The 21,999-nt window shown below is 46.7% G+C and overlaps 1 protein-coding gene across 1 annotated transcript in view; it reads left to right on the top strand.

Annotated features, from left to right (window-relative positions):
- Window positions 1-21,999, top strand: part of cacna1g (calcium channel, voltage-dependent, T type, alpha 1G subunit) — a 372,735-nt gene that overhangs the window by 13,686 nt on the left and 337,050 nt on the right. The window contains exon 2 of the mRNA XM_085963330.1: window positions 1,859-1,992. Coding sequence (XP_085819456.1) covers window positions 1,859-1,992 — 134 coding nt within the window. The remainder of the gene's footprint in view (window positions 1-1,858; window positions 1,993-21,999) is intronic.

Here is a 21,999-nt window from a genome sequence, read left to right on the forward strand (position 1 = left end):
GCCTAGTTAGGGTTACTAACTCCGATTGGTCGCATTCCTGGAGGGTTCAACACATGACTTCCCACCTCCAACTGCCCTGCCCAATCAAACAGCCCATTTCCCCCCACATATCCAATACTTTTATAACCAATAAACAAAAACATTCAAAGAAGATGGGGGGGGGGGGGAACAACATAATTTTCCTTTTAATGGCCCTATGATTTTTCTCCCAAGTGTTAATTCCTGGAGATTCCTAGGGCAATCCTAGAGGGTTTGGCAACCCGAAATCAGATGCGTGAATCCCAACCTTCACATAGGTTCTTTAACACAAGTGATCTGTTGCCCCTCAGTCTCCTCAGCATTAAAGGCAGGTGCGAAACTAGGCTGAAATCAGCAACAGTCTCCTCAGCATTAAAAGCTTCAGCAAATAATTGCACTTCTTTTAGATTAGTTTACCTTATGCAACATTAAAATGGAAAGTTTGTCGAATTGAATTTAGAGTGATTGCTTTTTTTATTCCCCATGCTGTTCACACTTCACCCTGTCAATCACCGCAATGCAGGGAATGGCAGGAGATGAGAACGGGCATTCATATTAAAAGAAGTATGTATATTTTTTATTATTAGATTTAGTACAGGTTGCCCTCCCGGCAGCCGCAGTGATCCCTGTGGGAATATGTGTTTGCAAATCGAACCGTCAAACAGACATTTGGCATTCCAATCAGACCCGACGGTCAGGTTCGAGCTCGCCAAATTGGACAGCCTGTGAGTATATTAGAAAGTTAAAGTTTGGTGCAGTGCGGTTGTCCTGCCAGTGGACGTCGCTAGCAAGATTTAAAAAGTGCTGCAGCTTTGACGACTGCAAAATATTGTAGGGTGTAACTTTGACCGAACCCACCTGATGGGAAAGGGACGCGATTAGGTGGCTGCCCGATTTACACCCCCCGATTTACGCCCCGATTTACACCCGTCCGATTTACACCCGTCCGATTTACACCCCCCCCCACGATTTACACCCCCCAATTTACACCCCCGCCCCCCCCGATTTACCCCCCCCGATTTACCCCCACCCCTGATTTACCCCCCACCCCCAATTTACACCCCCCGATTTACACCCCCTGATTTACACCCCAATTTACACCTCCCCCCCCCCAATTTACACCTGCCTGATTTACCCCCCACCCCCGATTTACACCCGCCCAATTTAACCCCCCCCCCACCCCCGATTTACACACCGTCCAATTTACACCCCACCTGAAACTCCCTCCGCTAAAAAGCTGTTGAGGCTGGGGGTCAATTTAAAATTTGAAAACTGAGATTGATAGATTTTTGTAAGGCGAGGGTATTAAAGGTTATTGGACCAAGGCGGCTATATGGAGTTGAGATACACGTCAGCCGTGATCTGATTGAATGGTGCAACATGCTCGAGGGGCTGAATGGCCTCCTCCTGTTCCTATGTTCCTACAGTGCTATACTCAGACATTCCAACTTTTTATTAGATTGAGCGATATTCAGGAGATTGTGATCCTTCTATCACACAGTCACATTTCACTGTGACTGCTACTTTGTGACAAGCAAGTTGCTCACCAGACAAAAATTGACAGCGGCTTCAATGTTTAATTCAGGACTGAACAGTGAAGGAGATGGAACATAAGTGGAGATGAATCTGATTCCAGGCTGAATAGCTGAGTGTGGCGCCATTACCAAACAGCATAAATAACTTTGCTCTGTCTGGGTTTTTTTTGGGTTGCCCGCTGACAGGTTCTCAGATCCAGTCCCATAAATGTCAGCTCTTTTATAACGGTTGGCATCAACATCCTACTGCTCCTGCTCAGGCTCCACTCGACTATGACATACTGACTGGTAATTCTGTCTTTCAGGGTTTCGATGATTTCATCTTTGCATTCTTCGCTGTGGAGATGATTGCCAAGATGATTGCGCTGGGCATCTTTGGCCCGAAATGTTACCTAGGTGACACATGGAACCGTCTCGATTTTTTCATAGTTGTTGCCGGGTAAGTTCTCTGAGCTCTTTGTCTGTCCTGCTGCCTCTTTGTCCATTGAGTGTATTAGAGAATGGATTAGAGAGTGGAGGTGCACTGAAGACCACTGAAGTGCACACTGGTGAAATTCAGTCTTTTTTCAGAATCCGAATTCATTGGTCAGTGTTAAGTACTCTGGTTAAGTGCCATGTTCTCACTTCATCAGCCCATTGTTGCACGCAACCAAAATATTTCATACCTTTTAACACAAATTCATCTGGTTTGATTGCTGAAGATGGGTCTGACCAAGATATTGATAAACTCGCACGACAGCTCACGGTAAGATCCACTCCCAAGTCATCTCTCTGGCAGTCCCTGCTCCTGCTCCCACTTCCATTGCTGAGAAGTCCATCAATCGCCATATTTCTAGACAATTGTTTATGGCATGAATGATGTCACTGCTACACTGCCAGTTTTAAATGTAGACCATGTTAAATTCAAGAGCGTACTGATTAACTTAAAGGTCATTGCCTCTTTAAACTCAGATTATTCTTTAAACTCGAATAGTTTAACATCTGAAATGCAGTTCCTTGTGTGTGCTTTTTCTTTCACGTTAAAGGGTTAAGTCTGTGCAAGCCAGGTGATTTATTTCACTTGACTAACATTGCTCTCCCTTGTTTCATCTGCTGTCTTTCTTCAAAAGTATGTTATTGGCTGTAAAGGCGCTTTGGGATGTTCTCAGGTCATGAAAGGTGCTGTATAAATGCAAGTTTTCTGTCTGTCTTTCTTTCTGTATGTCTTTCTGTCTTCTGTCTTTCTTTCTTTCTTTCTTTGTCTTCCTTCCTTCCTGTCTCTGTCTTTCTTATTGTCTTTAGTGCTTTCTTTCTTTCTGTCTTCCTTCCTTCCTGTCTTCCTTCCTGTCTATCTGTCTTTCTTTCTGTCTTTAATTCTTTCTTTCTGTCTTTCTGTCTTCCTTCCTTCCTTCCTGGCTGTCTGTGTCTGTCTGTCTGTCTGTCTGTGTCTTTCTTTCTTTCTTTCTGTCTTCCTTCCTGTCTGTCTGACTTTCTATCTTTCTTTTTATCTTTTTATCTTTCTTTGTGTCTTTCTTTCTGTCTGTCTTTCTGTCTTTCTTTCTTTCTTTCTTTCTTTCTTTCTTTCTTTCTGTCTTTCTTTCTGTCTTTCTTCTGTTTCAATATAGTGCTTCAGTCAGGAGGATAGAGGGAAACTGAGTTCTCGATAGTGAACTGAGGGTTCTTCTGCACAAACTTAATTGGCTTTACCTAGTAGACTTGCCAAATAAGGAAGTAGTCTCTCCAGCCACTCGGTCTCCTGCTCTGCTCTTGGCCACCCTTGCTTACACTCCACTCCTCTGGACACTCCTGCTCCCGCTCCACTCCCCTCCCAGGGAGTTTCTCTGGTCACCTTCACTCCTACTCCCATTCTATTCCTCTCACAAGGAATATATTTGGCTCTCCCTGCTCCCACTCCCACTTCACCTGCCAAAAATCCAGCTCTTTTTATTTCCCCCAAGAAAATAAGGAATGCTGCCTGACTTTTCTTGATTTAAAACCTATTCATAGCATTGCTTTACACATCTGTTTATCCCCTGGATACAATAAAAAGCACCTGGTTACTCATCACTCACATCTGTAACATTCCACTCACTGAAGAGCTGCCATTGATTTCAGTGGTAGTTTGGAGTTGAGCTACATATCAGCCAGGATATAATAGATTGGCAGAACAAGCTCGAGCGGCTGAATGGCCTACTCCTATTCCTATGTTAAGTGCACAGCCCATGCTAGTGCACATTTTTAGCTGATATGTGCATTTAAGTGGATAGTGTCTTTCCAGCTATTTTCTGGCATTTGGGATAAGGTAATATTTTAGTCACTTCACCCAAAGCCCCGTCCATTCTGGTCATGGCTGAAACCATTCACTCTTTTTACTCAAGTCTGTATGGAGTGCTGTGCAGCTACAAAGAGGGAGAAATGCCTACCAGGTGATAGGTATCTCAAGCCCTTTACCCACCAGCATCCTCCCAGCCCCCAACCTATGATACCTCAAATGGCTTCATTCTTATAGAAACATAGAAGATAGGAGCAGGAGTAAGCCATTCGGCCCCTCGAGCCTGCTCCGCCATTCAATGCGATCATGGCTGATCATCCAAATTCAGTACCCTGTCCCTGCTTTCTCCCCATACCCCTTGATCCCTTTAGCCTTAAGAAATATATCCAACTCCACTCAGTTATACCACTGAGAGATACAAGAGTTGAACTATTGTCTACTACAAATGGTCCAATGACCTGCGAAATATCTTTTTCTTGCACCTTCTAATATTTTCTCCTTCAGGTTACTGCATTCTTGCATTTGGAGGGAAAGGGGAGGAAATCAGCGATGGATGCTCCCATTACTGGATATGGAATAGTGTTTAATAATAGGAGAGATGGAAAAGGTGGAAAATCTGGGGGTTGGCTGTGAAAATGAGGATAGAGCTAAATTTGGAAGTTACTGAATGTTCAGATCAGAGGGTCGTAGGGTGCCTAGGAGAAAGATGAGATGTTGTTCCTGAAGCTTGTGTTGAGCTTCATTGGAACAGTGTACGAGGTCAATGTCAGAGAGGGAATGGGAGGAGAGGCGAGCCACGGGTAGTTCCAGGTCACACTTGTGAATGAATTAAGGTGTTTGGCAAAAGTCATCTAATCTGCCTTTGGTCTCCCCATTGTTGAGGAAACCGCACCAGGGGCAGTGAATACAGTATACCAGATTAGAGGAAGTGCACGTAAATGGAAGGAGTGTTTGGGGCCCTGGCAACTGTGTGGGAGGAGGTAAATGGGAAGGTGTTGAATCTTCTGTGTTTACACAGAAAGGTGCCAGGGGAAGAGCAGATTGAAGTAGGGGTGAGTGATCCAGGGTGTCACAGAGGGAACGGTCACTCAGAAAAGCAAAGAGAAGAGGGAAGTGGAAGATGTGTTTGGTGGTGGGATCATGTCTTAGATGGGGCAAATGCCAGAAAATAACCAGGAGCTAGTAGCGTGGAAGGAGAGGACCAGGGGGGCTCTGTCACTGTTGTGAGAGCAAGGGGAGGGGGGTCAAGGCTGAAGCATGGGAAATGGGACAGGCCCAGTCAAGGTCCTTGTTGACTGCAACAGAAGGGAAATCCTCAGCTGAGGAAAAAGGAGGACATTTCAGAAGCTCTAGTTCAGAAGGTAGCGTCATCAAAGTAGACTCAACAGAGACAGCAAAACTGGGAGAATGGGATAGAGTCTTTACAAGATGTGGAATGGGAAGAAGCATACTCCAGGTAGTTGTGGAAGTTAGTGGGCTTGCAATATATGTCCGTGGCAAGCCCATCACCAGAGATAAAAATAGTGAGAGAGACGTCCACGCCATTTCCATCTGGTCCCTCACTCCACATTCACACATTTGTCTGTCCATGCACCAAAGAGGAACAGTGCAACATAATGTATTAAAACTTAGTTTTGTGCATTGCAAACCAGAGCAAAGTAGGAGTGAAAAAAGAGCATTTGGTCCATGACCATCACCCACGCATATCATCGGCCCCATACCTCAATGCCAAGCTCATTTTCCCCTTCTTCCTACTGAATTACAAATCTGTCCATGTCCTTTGCTAATGCACGAACTGAGTCAGCATGTGCTCTACTTGGACACAAGTGCCTAACTGAACATTAAGAAGTTAACTTTTTAAGTAGCATTTACCTTACAATCATATCCTGTCCTTCTCTTTCCTGGTCTTGCAAAGAGTGCCCCTGGAAATCCACTTGTTGATTCCATTCATTAGGTTACAAACTTGGATCATGTCCCAGCTTCTCTATTTTCCAATGAGAACAGATGTTGTTGCCTAATTGCGGTTAAACACCAAAAAAATGTGTTCATTTTCGTTAGGTTTCCCTACAAGCGACTTACAACATAGGTTTCCATGTGCCTCTTATTTTCCATAATACAGGAAACTTTCGTTTAAACGGAGGTTAAATCTCCGGAATGCTCTATCCACCGGCAAAATTCAGGAGTCGGTTCAGATAACTTTTTTTACTTTTCGTTGCTTTTTTTCTCCATTCCTGGCTCTGCAAGCGTCTAGCTGAAGCTGTTGCTTAGCTACAGAGATGCTTGCAAGCTGCGCCGACTGTTTTGAAGCTGTTGCTAAGCAACAGGGTTTGTTGCTAGATACGGAGCTCAGAAGCTCCGTATGTTTTAACATTAGCGCTAGTTTCTCCGGCAGTGTTGATCGACCGGCACCAGCTCGGTCCCATCAGTGCCGGATACCAGAAAGTTTCCTGTAGTAGCCTTGTCATGTGGGAAGTGTAGGATCTATTTCCCCATCCCTTCCCATATCCATTGAAAGTAGGGGGAATAGCAGGAAATGGTCTAAAAAGAAACAGGCCGTTCGGTCCAACCGGTCCATGCCAGTGTTTATGCTCCACACGAGCCTCCTCCCACCCTACCTCATCAAACCGCATCAGCATATTCTTCAGTTCTTTTCTCCCTTGTGTTTATTTAGCTTCCCCTTAAATGTATCTATGCTATTCACCACAACTACTCCATGTGGTAACAAGTTCCACATTCTAACCACTCTCTGGGAATTCCTTATTGGATTTATTAGTGACTAGATTTATGGCCTCTTGTTTTGGACTCCCCCACAAGTGGAAACATCTCTAAATCTACCCTATCAAACCCTTTCATAATTATAAAGACTTCTATCAGGTCACCCCTCTGCCTTCTCTTTTTTTTTTAAGAGAAGAGAGTCCCAGACTGTTCAGTTTTTCCTGATAGTTATAACCTCTCTGTTCTGGTATCATCCTTGTAAATCTTTTTTGCACCTTCTCCAGACAGTTAACAAAGTTTGCCATTAGACTTTGTGCAGTGACCTGAACTCATTATCAGTTGTGCTGTCGTGTCTTAATTTTTATAATAAGCTCTTCAGCAGGGATTTCATTTTTCAAAGGAAAAAAATGCTTTTGCAGCAGATTGTGATAAAACAAGACAGTGTGGTTTGATATTAGCAGATTAAGAACAATCGCACGCATGCAATGAGAAAACAACATTTGAACATGAACTGTGTCAGTAAATGCTGTACTAGGATATAGTTGATGTGCCTCAATAAATCCGAGACTCGATGTTAGCGAAACAAAACAAGGCTTTTATTGACTTAGAAGGTAACACACAGAGGAGAATGTATCTTCCATCCAGAGGTCTGCCGTACTGGATGTGCTGCAGGCTGGGCCAGCTTACATAGGAGCCAGGTATGGGCGGAGCCCTACACACAGTACAATACAATGGAAATGAAACTGAAACCAACCACAGTCACAGGCAGAGAAATACTAATGAGTGATGAATGGAATATTTCATCACATTCACCCCTTCTATAGATTTAGTCTGTTCGGGGGTTTGATAGTCCTCTGCGACCGACGTGGCTGTTGTGGTGCCGCGGGTGTTGGCTGGGTGTCCCCGGTGGCCTCCTGAGTCTCTGCCGGGGGTGTCGCCAGGGTTGTTGAAGGGGTAGTTGGTGGGGGTACCGTTGGTCGATGTTCTTCCGGGGGTGATGAAAGAGTAGTGGGTGGGTAAGAGTTGCTGTGGTCATTGTTGCTGCTGTTGTCGTGGTTGTTGTCGTTACCAGCTGGGGCGACGTCTTTTATGGACACGGTGTCCTCCCTTCCGTCGGCGTGCCGGACATACGCGTATTGGGGGTTGGCGTGGAGTAGGTGCACTGACTCCACGAGAGGGTCCGTCTTGTGGCCCCTCACATGCCTTCGCATGAATACCGGACCTGGGGTGGAGAGCCATGACGGCATGGATACGCCTGAGGTGGATTTCCGGGGAAAGACAAACATTCGCTCGTGAGGCGTGGCTTTAGTGGCAGTACACAATAGCGACCGTATCGAATGGAGCACATCTGGGAGGACTTCCTGCCAGCGGGAGATAGGGAGGCCTTTGGTCCTTAGAGCTAGAGTGACTGCTTTCCATACTGTCCCGTTCTCTCGCTCCACTTGACCATTACCCCAGGGGTTGTAGCTGGTGGTACGGCTCGTGGCGATCCCCCTGGACAGCATGTACTGGCGTAGCTCTTCACTCATGAAGGACGCCCCCCTATCCGTATGGATGTAGCTCGGCATACCGAACAGGCAGAACAGGCTGTTGAGGCATTTAATGACCGTGGCGCTGGTCATGTCTGGGCAGGGGAAGGCGAATGGGAAACGAGAGTATTCGTCCACAATGTTCAGGAAGTAAACATTGCGGTCGACGGACGGGAGGGGGCCCTTGAAATCTAAGCTGAGCCGCTCAAAGGGCCGTGTAGCTTTGATTAAGTGGGCTCTATCTGGGCGGTAGAACCGAGGCTTGCACTCAGCGCAATTGCGACAGTTCCTGGTTAGGGACCGAACTTCCTCAATCGAGTAGGGTAAGTTGTGGGACTTTATGAAGTGGAACAGCCGCGTGACCCCTAGGTGGCAGAGGTCATTGTGGAGGGTCTGTAGCCGATCCCCGGTGGCGCTGGCACACATCCCTCATGAGAGGGCGTCGGGGGATTCGTTAAGGGCCCCTGGCCGGTAAATGATGTCATAATCGAAGGTGGAGAGCTCGATCCGCCACCTAAGAATCTTATCATTTTTAATCTTCCCCCTCTGTTTATTATTGAACATAAACGCTACCGACCGCTGGTTGGTAAGTAGGGTGAAGCGTTTGCCAGCTAGGTAGTGGCGCCAGTGGCGCACTGCCTCCACGATGGCTTGGGCCTCCTTTTCTACGGAGGAGTGTCTGATCTCGGGCCCTTGGAGGGTCCTCGAGAAGAAAGCTACGGGCCGCCTCGCCTGGTTGAGGGTGGCCGCCAAGGCAAAGTCAGACGCATCACTTTCCACTTGAAAGGGAGTGTTCTCGTCCACTGCCTGTAGCGTGGCCCGCTCAATATCCTGCTTAATGCTTTTGAAGGCGGCATGGGCCTCAGCAGAGAGCGGAAAAGAGGATGCTTTCAAGAGGGGGCGGGCTTTGTCGGAGTAGTGGGGGACCCATTGGGAATAATAAGAAAATAACCCCAGGCACCTTTTCAGGGCTTTGGGAGTGTTGGGCAGGGGCAGCTCCTGTAGGGGGCGCAATCGGTCGGGGTCTGGTCCGATTTCCCCATTCTCCACCACGCTGCCTAGTATGCAGAGGCGCGTGGTGTTGTAAACGCACTTGTCCTCGTTGTAGGTGAGGTTGAGTTTTTGTGCGGTTTTCAGGAACCTCTCGAGGTTCGAGTCGTGATCCTGCTGGTTGTGACCGCAGATGGTGACGTTGTCGAGGTAGGGGAAGGTTGCCTGCAAGTGGTGGTCATCGACCATGCGGTCCATCTCCCTCTGGAAGACCGAGACCCCATTCGTCACCCCAAAGGGGACTCTGAGGAATTGGTAGAGGCGTCCGTTCGCCTCGAAGGCGGTGTACGGGCGGTCCTCTGGTCTGATAGGGAGCTGGTGGTACGCTGACTTGAGGTCGATGGTGGAGAACACCCGGTATTGGGCGATTTGGTTCACCATTTCTGATATGCGGGGTAGCGGGTAGGCGTCTAGTTGGGTGTACCTGTTGATCGTTTGGCTATAGTCGATCACCATCCGTTTCTTCTCGCTACCCCTTACCACCACCACTTGGGCGCGCCACGGGCTATTGCTGCGTTCAATAATGCGCTCTTTCAGGAGCCTGTCTACCTCGGTCGCGATAAACCGCCTGTCCTCCCAGCTGTACCTCCTGCTTTTGGTCGCTATTGGCCGGCAGTTAGGGGTAAGGTTCGCGAATAGCGAAGGCGGCTTTACCTTCAGGGTAGCCAGACCGCACACTGTGAGGGGCGGCTGGGACCCACCGTAATTGAGCGTGATGCTTTGGTGGTAGCACTGGAAATCCAGGCCCAAGATCACGCTCGCACATAGATTCTTCATGATTAATACTTTAAAATTATCGTATACAGTTCCGTTAACGGACAATTGTACCGTGCAGTAACCCATAATGGTCGATGTCTGGGTTTTATCAGCCATAGAGATGGTACCCCGAGTAGGGACCACCTTTAGGGGGAGTTGTTGTACCAGTTCAGGGTGGATAAAACTCTCCGTGCTTCCACTGTCAATTAAACATTTAACCCTGCACCCGTTTACCTCGATGTCCACCATTGATTTGGATAGCGGGTGCGGCCTGGTCTGGTCCACTGTGACCGATGCCACTGTAGGGCCCTGATCGAGACAAGATGACGTCCACGCTGTCTGCTCACAAGATGGTGGACCCCACGAGGTCGGGCAAGATGGCGTCCAAGATGGCCGCTCCCACGGCGCACACGCGGCGGTGGCGGGTTTTCCGGCGGGGTTCCCTCTGCACACCTTCCCGAAGTGCCCCTTCTTACCGCACTTAAAGCAGGTGGTGCCTTTCGCCGGGCATAGGTTTCTGGTGTGCTTCGGCTGCCCGCGGAAGTAGCAGTTGGGTCCCCGACGCGTCGCGGCTGTCGTAGGGCTTCTGGGGGGAGAGCGGGGCCCCGACGGTGTCGGGCTGCCGGGCGGGGAAGATGCCTTCCAAGATGGCGGCGCCCTTGGTGCACACGTGGCGGCGTGGACGGCGCGGGCTGAAGAGTAGGCGTCCGAGTTTCTCTGGGCCACATCCAGGGATCGTGCTGTGTCCGCAGCCTGTTTCAGGTCCAATCCCGTTTTTTCCAGCAGTCTCTGCCGGATGTAAGTGGAGCTGAGGCCTGTGATAAATGCATCGCGAACAAGCTCGTCAGTGTACACTGCGGCTTTTACATCTTGGCACTTGCAGTCTTTGCCAAGCATTTTCAGGGTGCCTAGGAACTCCTCCACCGATTCCCCAGGTCGCTGTGCGCGAGTAGCGAGCAGATGCCTAGCATACACCTCATTCGTAGGCTGCTGGTAATGCGCCTTTAAGATGTCGCAGGCGGCCGGGTACGTGTCGGCGTCTTGGATGAGGGGGTAAACCCGGTGGCTTACCCAATTCCGCAGAATTCCGAGTTTCATACTCGCAGCCTCCGTAGCGTCTTTGACGGCTGCGGAATTGTCCAGGAAGAATTCCATACACATAAACCAGTGTCCGAAGTGTGCCGATGCGCCTGAAGCATGCTGGTCCAAATCCAAACGTTCGGGTTTCAAGAGTTGATCCATTGTGTTGAAAATTAAGTCAATAAAATTGATGTGCCTCAATAAATCCGAGACTCGATGTTAGCGAAACAAAACAAGGCTTTTATTGACTTAGAAGGTAACACACAGAGGAGAATGTATCTTCCATCCAGAGGTCTGCCGTACTGGATGTGCTGCAGGCTGGGCCAGCTTACATAGGAGCCAGGTATGGGCGGAGCCCTACACACAGTACAATACAATGGAAATGAAACTGAAACCAACCACAGTCACAGGCAGAGAAATACTGATGAGTGATGAATGGAATATTTCATCACAATAGTCTGATCCACAAGGGCCTCAAACAAGCAAATAGCTTTCATCTGCTTGTATATGGTTCGTGAATGTAGGTTTTCAAGGTACAGTTTGGTGCTAGCTGTTCCAGGAACCACCTTTCCCTGTGAAATGTCTCCATCAGAAGATAGCACATCTCCTTAAAGCAGAATAAATTAATTTAAAAGGGTCTGGCATCTCATCCGATTTAGGAATGTTCAAGGAATTAATTGATCCATTAGTATAAATGAGTTCAAGGGATAAATAGTTGTGTTTTATGAGAAAGAGGACACCGATGGATGTGGTGAGGAGGCAGGACAGAACATAACAATTGCTGGACTAAAAAGACCAAGATCCAACAAGTTCACCTTCTACCATCCTGGTAGGCACATGATACAGCGATAATGGAGTAATCATTGCAATCAGTCTCTCTCAATTAGTCTACAACAGACCCAGGTATAATACAAGGAAAGCCCCAGTGCTGGAGAGCTGTGGGAACCATAGGTCCAGAGTCACCTGTTCTTCCCAAGCATGTTACACTCACCACCCATCATGTTGCAAATTACTCATATACTGTATCCCAAAAGGTTATTTTCTGAAAGAAATCGATCTAATTTGCAGTTGGTGCAATGAAAAAGGAATGGGTTTGTTGGGCCTCATAGCTTTTCCTGCTGCTAAGATTGCTTGTTTTCTATTGTGTTGCTGTTCATGTAGTTGTCTACTTTTGGAGTTATTTTCTCCTACTCTTTAGGTCTTTATTCTGTCTGTCTGTAGGGTCGACACTCAACTTGTTCCTGGCCTCTGCCTGTGCCCTGTGTAATAGATCACTGAGAGAGTGGCCTGGGTTGACTCATAGGAACGCTCAAAAAGGACGGTCAGGAAAAGACCAGCTGGTCCATCAAGTCTGCCCTGCACTCATGATGCCTGGAGCACCAGAACTAGACACTTTCTACACCTCCCCCCCCGCCCCCACCGCCAACCCCCCACCCTGCAGCCATGTAATCTCCTGGGAGAGACAAAAAAAAGCAACAAAGAAAACCAGGGCCAATAAGGGGGAAAACTCCAAAAAATTCCACTCTTACACCCTCAGGCAATCAAAATAGTCCACATGGAGATCACATGGACCTTGTGTATGTTATCTGTTAATCCATTTACCTTCTATATGATGCCATCTCTGCCCCAGCCAAGAACCGGTCCAGCTCCCTCTTGAAGGTATGCAGAGCGACCGCACCCACTGCACCAGCCAGCAATGCATTCCTGAGGATCACCACGCTGTAGGAAAATATTAACAATTTAATTTTCTGTCCCTTTCTGTATGGAAGCATTAGCTTCCCATTAGCACTCCCCCAAAGTCCCGGCGCAGAACCCATTGTGTGGGGGAAATGACCAATGCCAACCCACCTCATTCCCTTTGCCTCACCCCTGAGATTACATAGCTGCAGTGTGGGGTGTGGGGTGGGGTGGGGGGTGGGCAGTGTAGTGTATGTGCTTTAAGTCAGAACTACTTTTTACAGCTCCTGTATACTGTAGTACCGGCAGTAACCACACCAGAGCTGTGCACATGCCTCTGTACTCCAGTCTAGAGATGACCCTCCTCCAGTAAAGGCCTGTTGTTTGTTTATGTACAGCATCCGTGTAATTCTTTATCAACCGAACCACGGATCTAACAGTGGCGACGAGGGTTGATGCGAATCTACCTGCAACATTAAACAAAAAAAAACAACAACAAAAAAATAGTCGAGTCCAGGAACACGGGCGTCGACCGCGAGCAACCGCCCAGCAGTCAGGCAGAGATCCAACTTCGCTGGGGAGGCTGTGGAGAGCCGGGCTTGGTTCCCCAGCCACAACAAGCAGTAAGAGACCGATGACAGGTCCTGAGCAGACCCTTCCCGAGCAGCGGTGGCTGGAGCCGACCGACGGCAGAGAGAGAGAGCCGGGCAGCGTCGACGGGGTAAGAAAAAGGGTGAAGAGAGCAGGGCGCAGCCGGGGGTTGATCACCGAGCGGCGTCGTGGAAAAATACTGCAAAACCGGAGAGAGAGAGGGTAAGAAACAGCCGGGTTCTAGACTGAGCGGCGTCGACAAATATCAAGAGAAGAACGCGCAGAGCACAGCCAGGGATCACGGGCTTATCAGGGTCCGCGGGGCGAAGCAAGGGGAGATGCCATTGAGCCACGGAGAAGAAGGAAGAGCGCGGGAGACGCCATTTTGCGAAGCCGCAGCGGAGAAGACGGGCGAGCGCGGGAAGGAAGGAAAGCGCGGGAGATGCCATTTTGTGCCAGCGGAGAAGAAGGGGAAGCGCGGGAGACGCCATTGGTGATAGTTAATGCACAACCAAGGATGCCGAAGAGTGGCAGTATCTCTACGTTCGACAATGAAGTCGAAGATTGGGCAACATATGTGGAACGTATTGAGGTGTACTGCAGGGCGAATGAAGTGCCAGATGCTAATAAAGCACTGGTTCTGTTAAATTCCATGGGTGCAAAAACTTATGGGTTACTGCGAAATCTAATAACCCCAGAGAAGCCGGTAAACAAGAATTTTGAAAGCATAGTAGAAATCCTACAGGACCACTTAAACCCCACACCGCTGCTGATAGCAGAACGATTTAAGTTCCATAAAAGGAACCAACACAAAGACGAAAGCAATGCTGAGTACCTAACGGAACTGCGCAAGCTATCGAAATACTGCCAGTTTGGAGCGGGACTAGCAGACACGTTAAGGGACAAGTTTGTGTGTGGGCTACAAAGTGAAGGAACCCAGAAATGGCTTCTATCAGAAAAGGACCTTACGCTGGACAAAGCTTTCAGTATGGCAGTATCACACGAAGCAGCCGCAAGGGGCGCTGCAGAGATACAACGGAGACCGCAAGAATATGGCACCAACGAAATGACCTATGGAACAGGGAAGTGCTATCGCTGCGGCAGAACAACACATGACCAGAAAGATTGTTGGTTCAAGGACCAAGTGTGCAGACAGTGTGGGAAAGCAGGACACATAGCAAGAGTCTGCAGGTCTGGGAAGAAAACCAACAGTAAGAAATCTCCACAGGAGAAGTACAAAAAGGTACACCAGGTGATGGACAGTGGTTCAGACGAACAGAAAAGTGACACAGACTCCGGAAGCAAGGAGCTGGGTTGTCTGAAACTACATAATGTAACCGAAATAGAGGATCACCAGACTATCTGGGTTACACTCAAGATAGACGGAGTCCAAGTGGAAATGGAATTGGACACAGGGTCAGCTCTAACCGTCATAAATCAAAGAGACTACAAGCGGCTATTTTCACACATACCCTTGAAAGCTACAGAGATTGTCTTGAAGACGTATACAGGGCAAAAAGTCTACCCCAAAGGAAAAATAAGGGTGAAAGTGACATATAAAGGTCAGGAAATAGCTAAAATGGATATATATGTATTGCCAAATGGAGGCCCACCACTGCTAGGACGTGAGTGGATCCGGAAGATACATTTAGATTGGCATTCCATACAGGCACTGAAGGTGGAGGCCAAAAAGGATGACGACGTCACACCTGGACGACTGTCAAAAATGCTAACTGACGCAAAAGAAGTGTTCCAGGAGGGACGAGGAACACCAAAAAGAATAACAGCAACAATTAAAATAGAGGATAATGCAAGCCCAAAGTTTCTGAAGGCCAGACCAGTGCCTTATGCGATCAGACCAGCGGTTGAAGCAGAGCTGGAAGGGTTGGAACGTTCAGGAGTACTGTCCAAAGTGGACTGGAGCGAGTGGGCTACACCCATCGTCCCTGTAATGAAGAGGTCGTTGAGTAATACGCCTGGGGAACCAAAGAAGATCCGCATCTGTGGGTATTTTAAGGTGACCGTGAACCCAGTCCTTCACACGGCGCAATATCCGCTTCCACGAATTGAGAATATTTTCGCCTCGCTATCTGGTGGTAAACACTTCACCAAAATTGATCTAGCCCAGGCGTACTTGCAAATGGAGGTAGAAGAAGCTTCGAAACATTACTTTACGATCAACACCCATAAAGGTTTCTATCCATACAACCAGCTGGTGTTTGGAGTAGCCTCGGCTCCTGCTATCTGGCAAAGGGCGATGGATCAGGTCCTGCAAGGGATTCCAGGGACCCAGTGTTATTTGGCCGACATCTTGGTCACGGGCGAAAATGACGGTGATCACCTCGCTAACTTGGAGAAGGTGCTCGCCAGATTAAAGGAATATGGGCTACGAGCTAATCGCCACAAGTGCAAGTTTTTCCAGAAACAGATCTCATATTGCAGCCACGTTATTGATGAAGAGGGGTTACATAAGTCCCCTGACAAGATTGAGGCAGTAGTCAAGGCTCCAGCACCGGAAAATGTGTCACAACTGAGGTCGTTCCTCGGGCTGGTAAACTATTACCACAAGTTCTTACCAAATTTGTCTATGGTACTACACCCGCTGAACACCCTACTGCAAACAGGGGTACCATGGAAGTGGGATGACGAACGTAGACGAGCTTTCCAGAAGTGTAAAGAATTGATCACATCAAAAGAGGTGTTGGCCCATTTCAACCCAGCACTACCAATTCGTTTGGCATATGATGCATCACCATACGGCATTGGAGCGGTGCTGTCGCACAAATTCCCAGACGGGTTGGAGAGGCCAGTGGCCTTTGCGTCTCGGTCACTAACCTCAGCCGAACGCAATTACGCCCAGATTGACAGGGAGGCCCTCAGCCTAGTATGGGGAGTAAAAAAATTCAACCATTATCTGCATGGGCAGAAGTTCACCTTGCTGACTGACCACCAACCACTTGTCTCCATCTTTAATCCTAAGAAGGGCGTGCCAGTAATGACTGCACAGCGGTTACAAAGATGGCCCCTGTTTCTAGGGGCGAATCAATATGAAATAGAATATAAAGGCACGAAACAGCATGGGAACGCTGATGGGCTATCGCGCCTGCCACTGCCTACGGTGGAGGAAGCACCAGCAGTGGACCCTATCGAGATATTTTATTCGTCGATAATTGAACGATTGCCAGTAACAAACGCGGATATAGAGAAGGAGACCCGCAATGATCCGACGCTGTTACGGGTATATGAATTGACGATGAGGGGATGGCCAACACATGGCGACTCACTGTTGCCAGCATTCTCATCCAGAAGAGAACAGCTGTCAGTATGCCAGGGGACAGTGATGTGTGGATCCAGAGTGGTGATTCCACCCAAGTTAAGGGAGAGAGTGCTAAAGGAGCTACATGAAGGTCATCTGGGGGGAGTGAAAATGAAAAGCCTTGCTAGGACTTATGTGTGGTGGCCGGGAATCGATCAACAAATCGAAGACCTAACTAAGAGCTGCTTAGGATGCCAGAAGGTCCAAAATGCACCACCACATGCCCCTGTACACCCATGGGAGTGGCCCTCCTCTCCATGGCAAGGGGTGCACATTGATTTCACTGGTCCATTCATGGACTCAATGTTCTTAATAGCAGTGGATGCTCATTCAAAGTGGCCTGAGGTGATAAAGATGTCTTCAACCACTACAGAGAAAACGATTGCAGCCCTACGGACCATATTTGCCAGAAACGGTTCGCCAGAGCAGATCTGCTCTGATAATGGACCACAGTTTGTGTCCGACGAGTTCCAAAAATTCATGAAAAGGAATGGGGTAAGGCATTACACATCCGCCCCGTATCATCCAGCCACCAATGGATTGGCTGAGAGGCGATAAAGGCCATGTGCGACGAGGAAATTCCACTACAGCATAAGATGGACAATTTCTTATTAGCCTACCGAAACGCGACACATGCAGTTACCAACCAGACCCCGGCCATGATGTTCTTTAACAGAAGGTTGAGATCTCGTCTGGATTTGCTCAGACCAAATGTGCGAAAAAATGTTGAGGACAAACAATTCCAGCACATCAACGAGAAGCCGACAAGGAGCTTCAATGTAGGGCAACCAGTCTTGGCCCGTGACTATCGAACAGAGAAGTGGCAACCCGGAACGATATGTACAAGGCAGGGGCCATTAATGTACACAGTGGATGTCGGGGAGAACATTGTGAGACGCCACGTCGATCAGATCTTAGCATCACAGGAAGGCATCAACCCCATGTCTCGAGTACCTGGGGATGAACCCGACATACCGGTAATATCTACTTCAGACCCAGTAGCAGTGGAACCCGATGAACTACCCGATAAAAAGGAGTCAGAATCGCCTCTGCACCAAGAACAAGAACCTCCGGAAAGGCGCTATCCCGAAAGGGTCAGGAAGCCGCCACAAAGACTGAATCTATAAATGGACTTTTTGTTATTGAATGTACATGTAAAAATGTAATTGTTATTTGAATATTAAGGGGTATTATTAATCTAAAAAGGGAGGAATTGTAGTGTATGTGCTTTAAGTCAGAACTACTTTTTACAGCTCCTGTATACTGTAGTACCGGCAGTAACCACACCGGTATATAAGCTGTGCGCATGCCTCTGTACTCCAGTCTAGAGATGACCCTCCTCCAGTAAAGACCTGTTGTTTGTTTATGTACAGCATCCGTATAATTCTTTATCCACTGAACCACGGATCTAACAGGCAGGGGGGAGGAGATGGGTGGCAGGAGGTGGTGGGGATGGAACAAATGTTCAATCATGATGCTCCGGCCATCATGAGTGTGAGGCGAGCTTGATGGACCGGGCAGTCTTTTCTTGCCCGTCTTTTTTCACATGTTTGTATCTAATGCATTGGACGCCACTTGTGCCTTATGCTTGAAGAGTTTGAATTGCTCGGAGCTGGTTGTCGGAACTCTTTAGTGGATATTCAGAAAAAGGATTCCGGGTTTCTGCTGCTTGAAACACCTGCATGTTGTATCACTTAAGGCTTAACACTTAAAGAAATTGAATTGAACATATGTGGCAGTAGCTGCGTGCTAAAAAGTAATATTTCCTCCCGTAGCCTTAATGGTTTTGAAATATTGCTATAGTAGGATGGGAAAAATGGTCCTGTTGTTCCTTTCAAGAAATAATTGTTCAGCACCTTCAATGCCCAGGATGGCTACTTGGGCAGCCAGGATACCATGTGTTCTGGCTTTATCCAGCTCTGACATCATTCTAATGGGAGTCTGAATGTTAGTATTTCGTGTGTGTCTCCCCTTTTCAAAGTCTTCTAGTCACCTGCTTTACATTAAATACCAATCCTGCCATCCAGAATGTACTGCTTTGCGTTTGGATTTTGACAAGGGAAGGTTTTCTAACTTAATCAAATTCTGTTGTGTTCTCTTGGCAGAGCCGAGCTAACAGCATTCGTTTTTCATTTAATTTTCTCCATGTCTCGGCCCCTGTCATTTTTACCTATTCCAACAATCTCATCGGACCCCATAGCATTCAATCTTTATGAAACAAATTCTGCAGAAACATATAGAACAAACAGTTAGCCCTTTTTTTTTTAATGATGTGTAATAGAACTGATGTAAATTTTGCAAAAATATGGAAGACAAGATATGACTGAATTTACTGTCTGACCAGGCAGTGCAACCTAAACTTTCAAAGATGCAATCATATGAAGGGCTCTAAAGGGTGATGAAGGAACATCTACTTCCTCTGGTTGGGGGGTCAGTGATGAGGGGTTACAAATTTAAAATTGTCACTACGACAAGGAAGGAAAGATGTTAGGAGATTTTTTTTTTACAGGGAGTTGTTGGATCAGAGGATGCTATGCTACAGGAAATAGTTGACCATTGTATCTTTTAAGGGAAAAGAGGATAAATAGTTGATCTAGAAGAAGATAGCAGGCTATAGGGAGAGAGTGGGGCAGTTGGATTAGTTTTGGATTGCTCTAGCAAACAGCTGGCACAGACACAATGGGCCAAATGGCCTCCTTCTGCTGTAAACTTCTATGATTCTATTAAACTAATAGGACTCACACTAGAAACTTTGTACTCAAAGGATTGCTCTCCCTGCATGGAATTGTATAGAAGATTAAGGGGTGATCTAATTGTGGTGTTTACGATGATTAAAGGAGTTGATAGGGTAGAGAGAGAGAAACTATTTCCTCTGGCATGAGAGTCCAGAACAAGGGGGCAGAACATTAAATTAGAGCCAGGCTGTTCAGGGGTGATGTCAGGAAGCACTTCTTCACACAAAGGGTAGTAGAAATCTGGAACTCTCTCCCCCAGAAAGCTATTGAGGCTGGGGGGTCAATTGAAAATTTCAAAACTGAGATTGATAGCTTTTTATTCGGCAAGGGTAATAAGGAATATGGAACCAAGGCGGGCAATTGAAGTTAAGATACAGATCAGCTATGATCTAATTGATTGGTTGAACAGGCTCAAGGGGCTGAATGGCCTCCTCCTGTTCCTATGTTCTCACCACATACAACAACTTGTATGTATATAAGTGCCTTTGGGGAGTGGGGTGGAAGAAAAAAAAATGCAATCCCCTTAAAGTTACAACTCCACAACATTGAATTCCCAACTAAGTGACACAAAATCAAGCCCCACTACACTTGTAACTCTGCATTCTCAATTAAGAAACACAAATTCCAATCTCTCCTTACCTATAATGTTACGCTATCTGAATCTCAATTATAAGCCTCGTGATCCAATCACAATGTTGCTGCAATGTTCGGACTCCCAACCAGAATCCCCAAGGTCAAAAGATAGACTGACTGTCACTCTCACCTGGGAATCTCTTGCAGCAGTAACATCAAAACTGTGATCCGTAATCTTCAAACAGGTTTTGAAAGGTTATTATGCACCTCTTCTCTCTAAACCATCAAATTAATTTGCATATAATTAAAGTGACTCACACTGGTACGCAACAGCAACAGGTACTCTTCAAACAAATGATGTCAAATCTGCTAAATTGTGTTAGTCTTTGCCGACCTGTATAAAAGATAATTAACGATTAGCTACTCTCTATTTAAGTCCACATTGATATATTTAAAGAAAACAAATATTTTAATCTCTTAACATTGTTTACAGTTCTTTGGTTTTTGGATAGTAACTGTAGCTAAAAGCCCTAAGAACAGGAAACACTGACATTTTTACCTGACTTGCAAAGGCAATTAACTCAAAAAACTCTAAGATATCAATCCAATCTTACAGTCTATCCTTTTAATTAAACCTGCTGAGTTCCATTCCATACATGGTAATCCCATGGCCCCGACAGTGCTCCCAATAAAATACTTACCCCTAAAGCTATCAGTCACTTTGATAACAACAGATTTGTCTATCCCTCTACTTTTAAAATTTTGCTAATATTCACTTCACAAATTTTGATGGGAGTTTATTTCACACATGTAGTTCCTGTGGAAGATCGAAATTCATGTAAACTTCGGTATTCTCATAGTAACCAGGTTGTGGAAAATATATTTTCAAACTCTAAGGACTGGGCATGTATTCAGTCCTTGTACCAGGACAGTAAAGTGGATTATATCACTGGATTAGGGAACCACATTGTGGGGGTAATTTTTCCCTGGGATCAGACCTAGCCTGGCCCCAACCAAAGACCACCTCGATCAGGATTTGGATTCTCCCCCGGGGTCGAGGATCGGACCCCCCCCAACCACCACTTTGCTCCTTTAATAAAACAAATCTTTTATTACTACAAAACAGGAGGCCTCATTCTAGTCTACCCCTTATATAAGAGATCCTCTATAAATGGTTCCTGAAACAGAGAGATTGACAACACATAACTTATTTTACAGGAGCTTTGGAGTATGTGGGGTGGTGGGTAGAATTCATCATAAATGGTCTCTCTGTACTGTTGAATCCCACAAAACCTCCCTTAGGCAAGAGGATGATCCATTTATCAGGTTACCTTCAGAAGTAATTATTGGGAAATTCCCAAATGATGTAAAGTTCAAAATGCTTTACACCTCATCAAATTTCAATATGCTTGAGATATGAACCCAGTGAGTCAATAAGCCTGTTGAAGTATTAAGCATGCTGCATGTAGAAGTTTAAAAGGGGCTGCCTGTAATGATTTGCCTTGTGTCATTTTTAAAATCAATTCCCTGTCAAACTCAAACATAGTTCCGTATAAATCCTCCAAAACTGGACACAGCACCCATCGCTCAAAAAAAATGATTAATTTATGTCACCGAGACTTTTCTTGCAAAATTGTTTACCTTGAATGTTTTCCTGAGGGAAAGCACATCATATCGAAGCCTTGCTCTTGTCACTTCTTCCCGACTGAACTGGAAGTGACAATTACAGGATTCATAGTGCATTACAACAGGGAAAGAGTTGATCCAGCTCCAAGCGCTCTAGCTCAGTTCTTGATTAAAAAGGTGCTGTGTTTTTTTTTTACAATGTTTCTGTGCTGAGGGAATGTGCAGTGTTGAGGCATCCATTTCCTATCACTAGCACCCCCTTTAGCATGTTCACTTCTTAACGTCAGTGCCTTGCTTGGAACATGTCCTTTTCCAATGATAACTGTGCTCATGGAGCTTCCCCACTTCTAACCACTGGTTTCACCTTAGAGTGTGTTTGTTTGTTGCCAGCAGTGTTGCCAGCCTGGGCTCAGTGGGCAGCACTCTTACCTCTGCCTCAGAAGGTTGTGGGGTCTAGTCCCACTCCAGAGACTTGAGCACATAATCTAGGCTGACACTCCAATGCAGCATTGAGGGAGGTTCTGTTTTTCGGATAAGACATTAAGGG

The sequence above is a fragment of the Somniosus microcephalus genome, chromosome 21 (genome assembly GCF_052327205.1).
Source record: "Somniosus microcephalus isolate GS21.2 chromosome 21, FLI_Smic_1.0, whole genome shotgun sequence".
NCBI classification, from domain to species: Eukaryota; Metazoa; Chordata; class Chondrichthyes; order Squaliformes; family Somniosidae; genus Somniosus; species Somniosus microcephalus.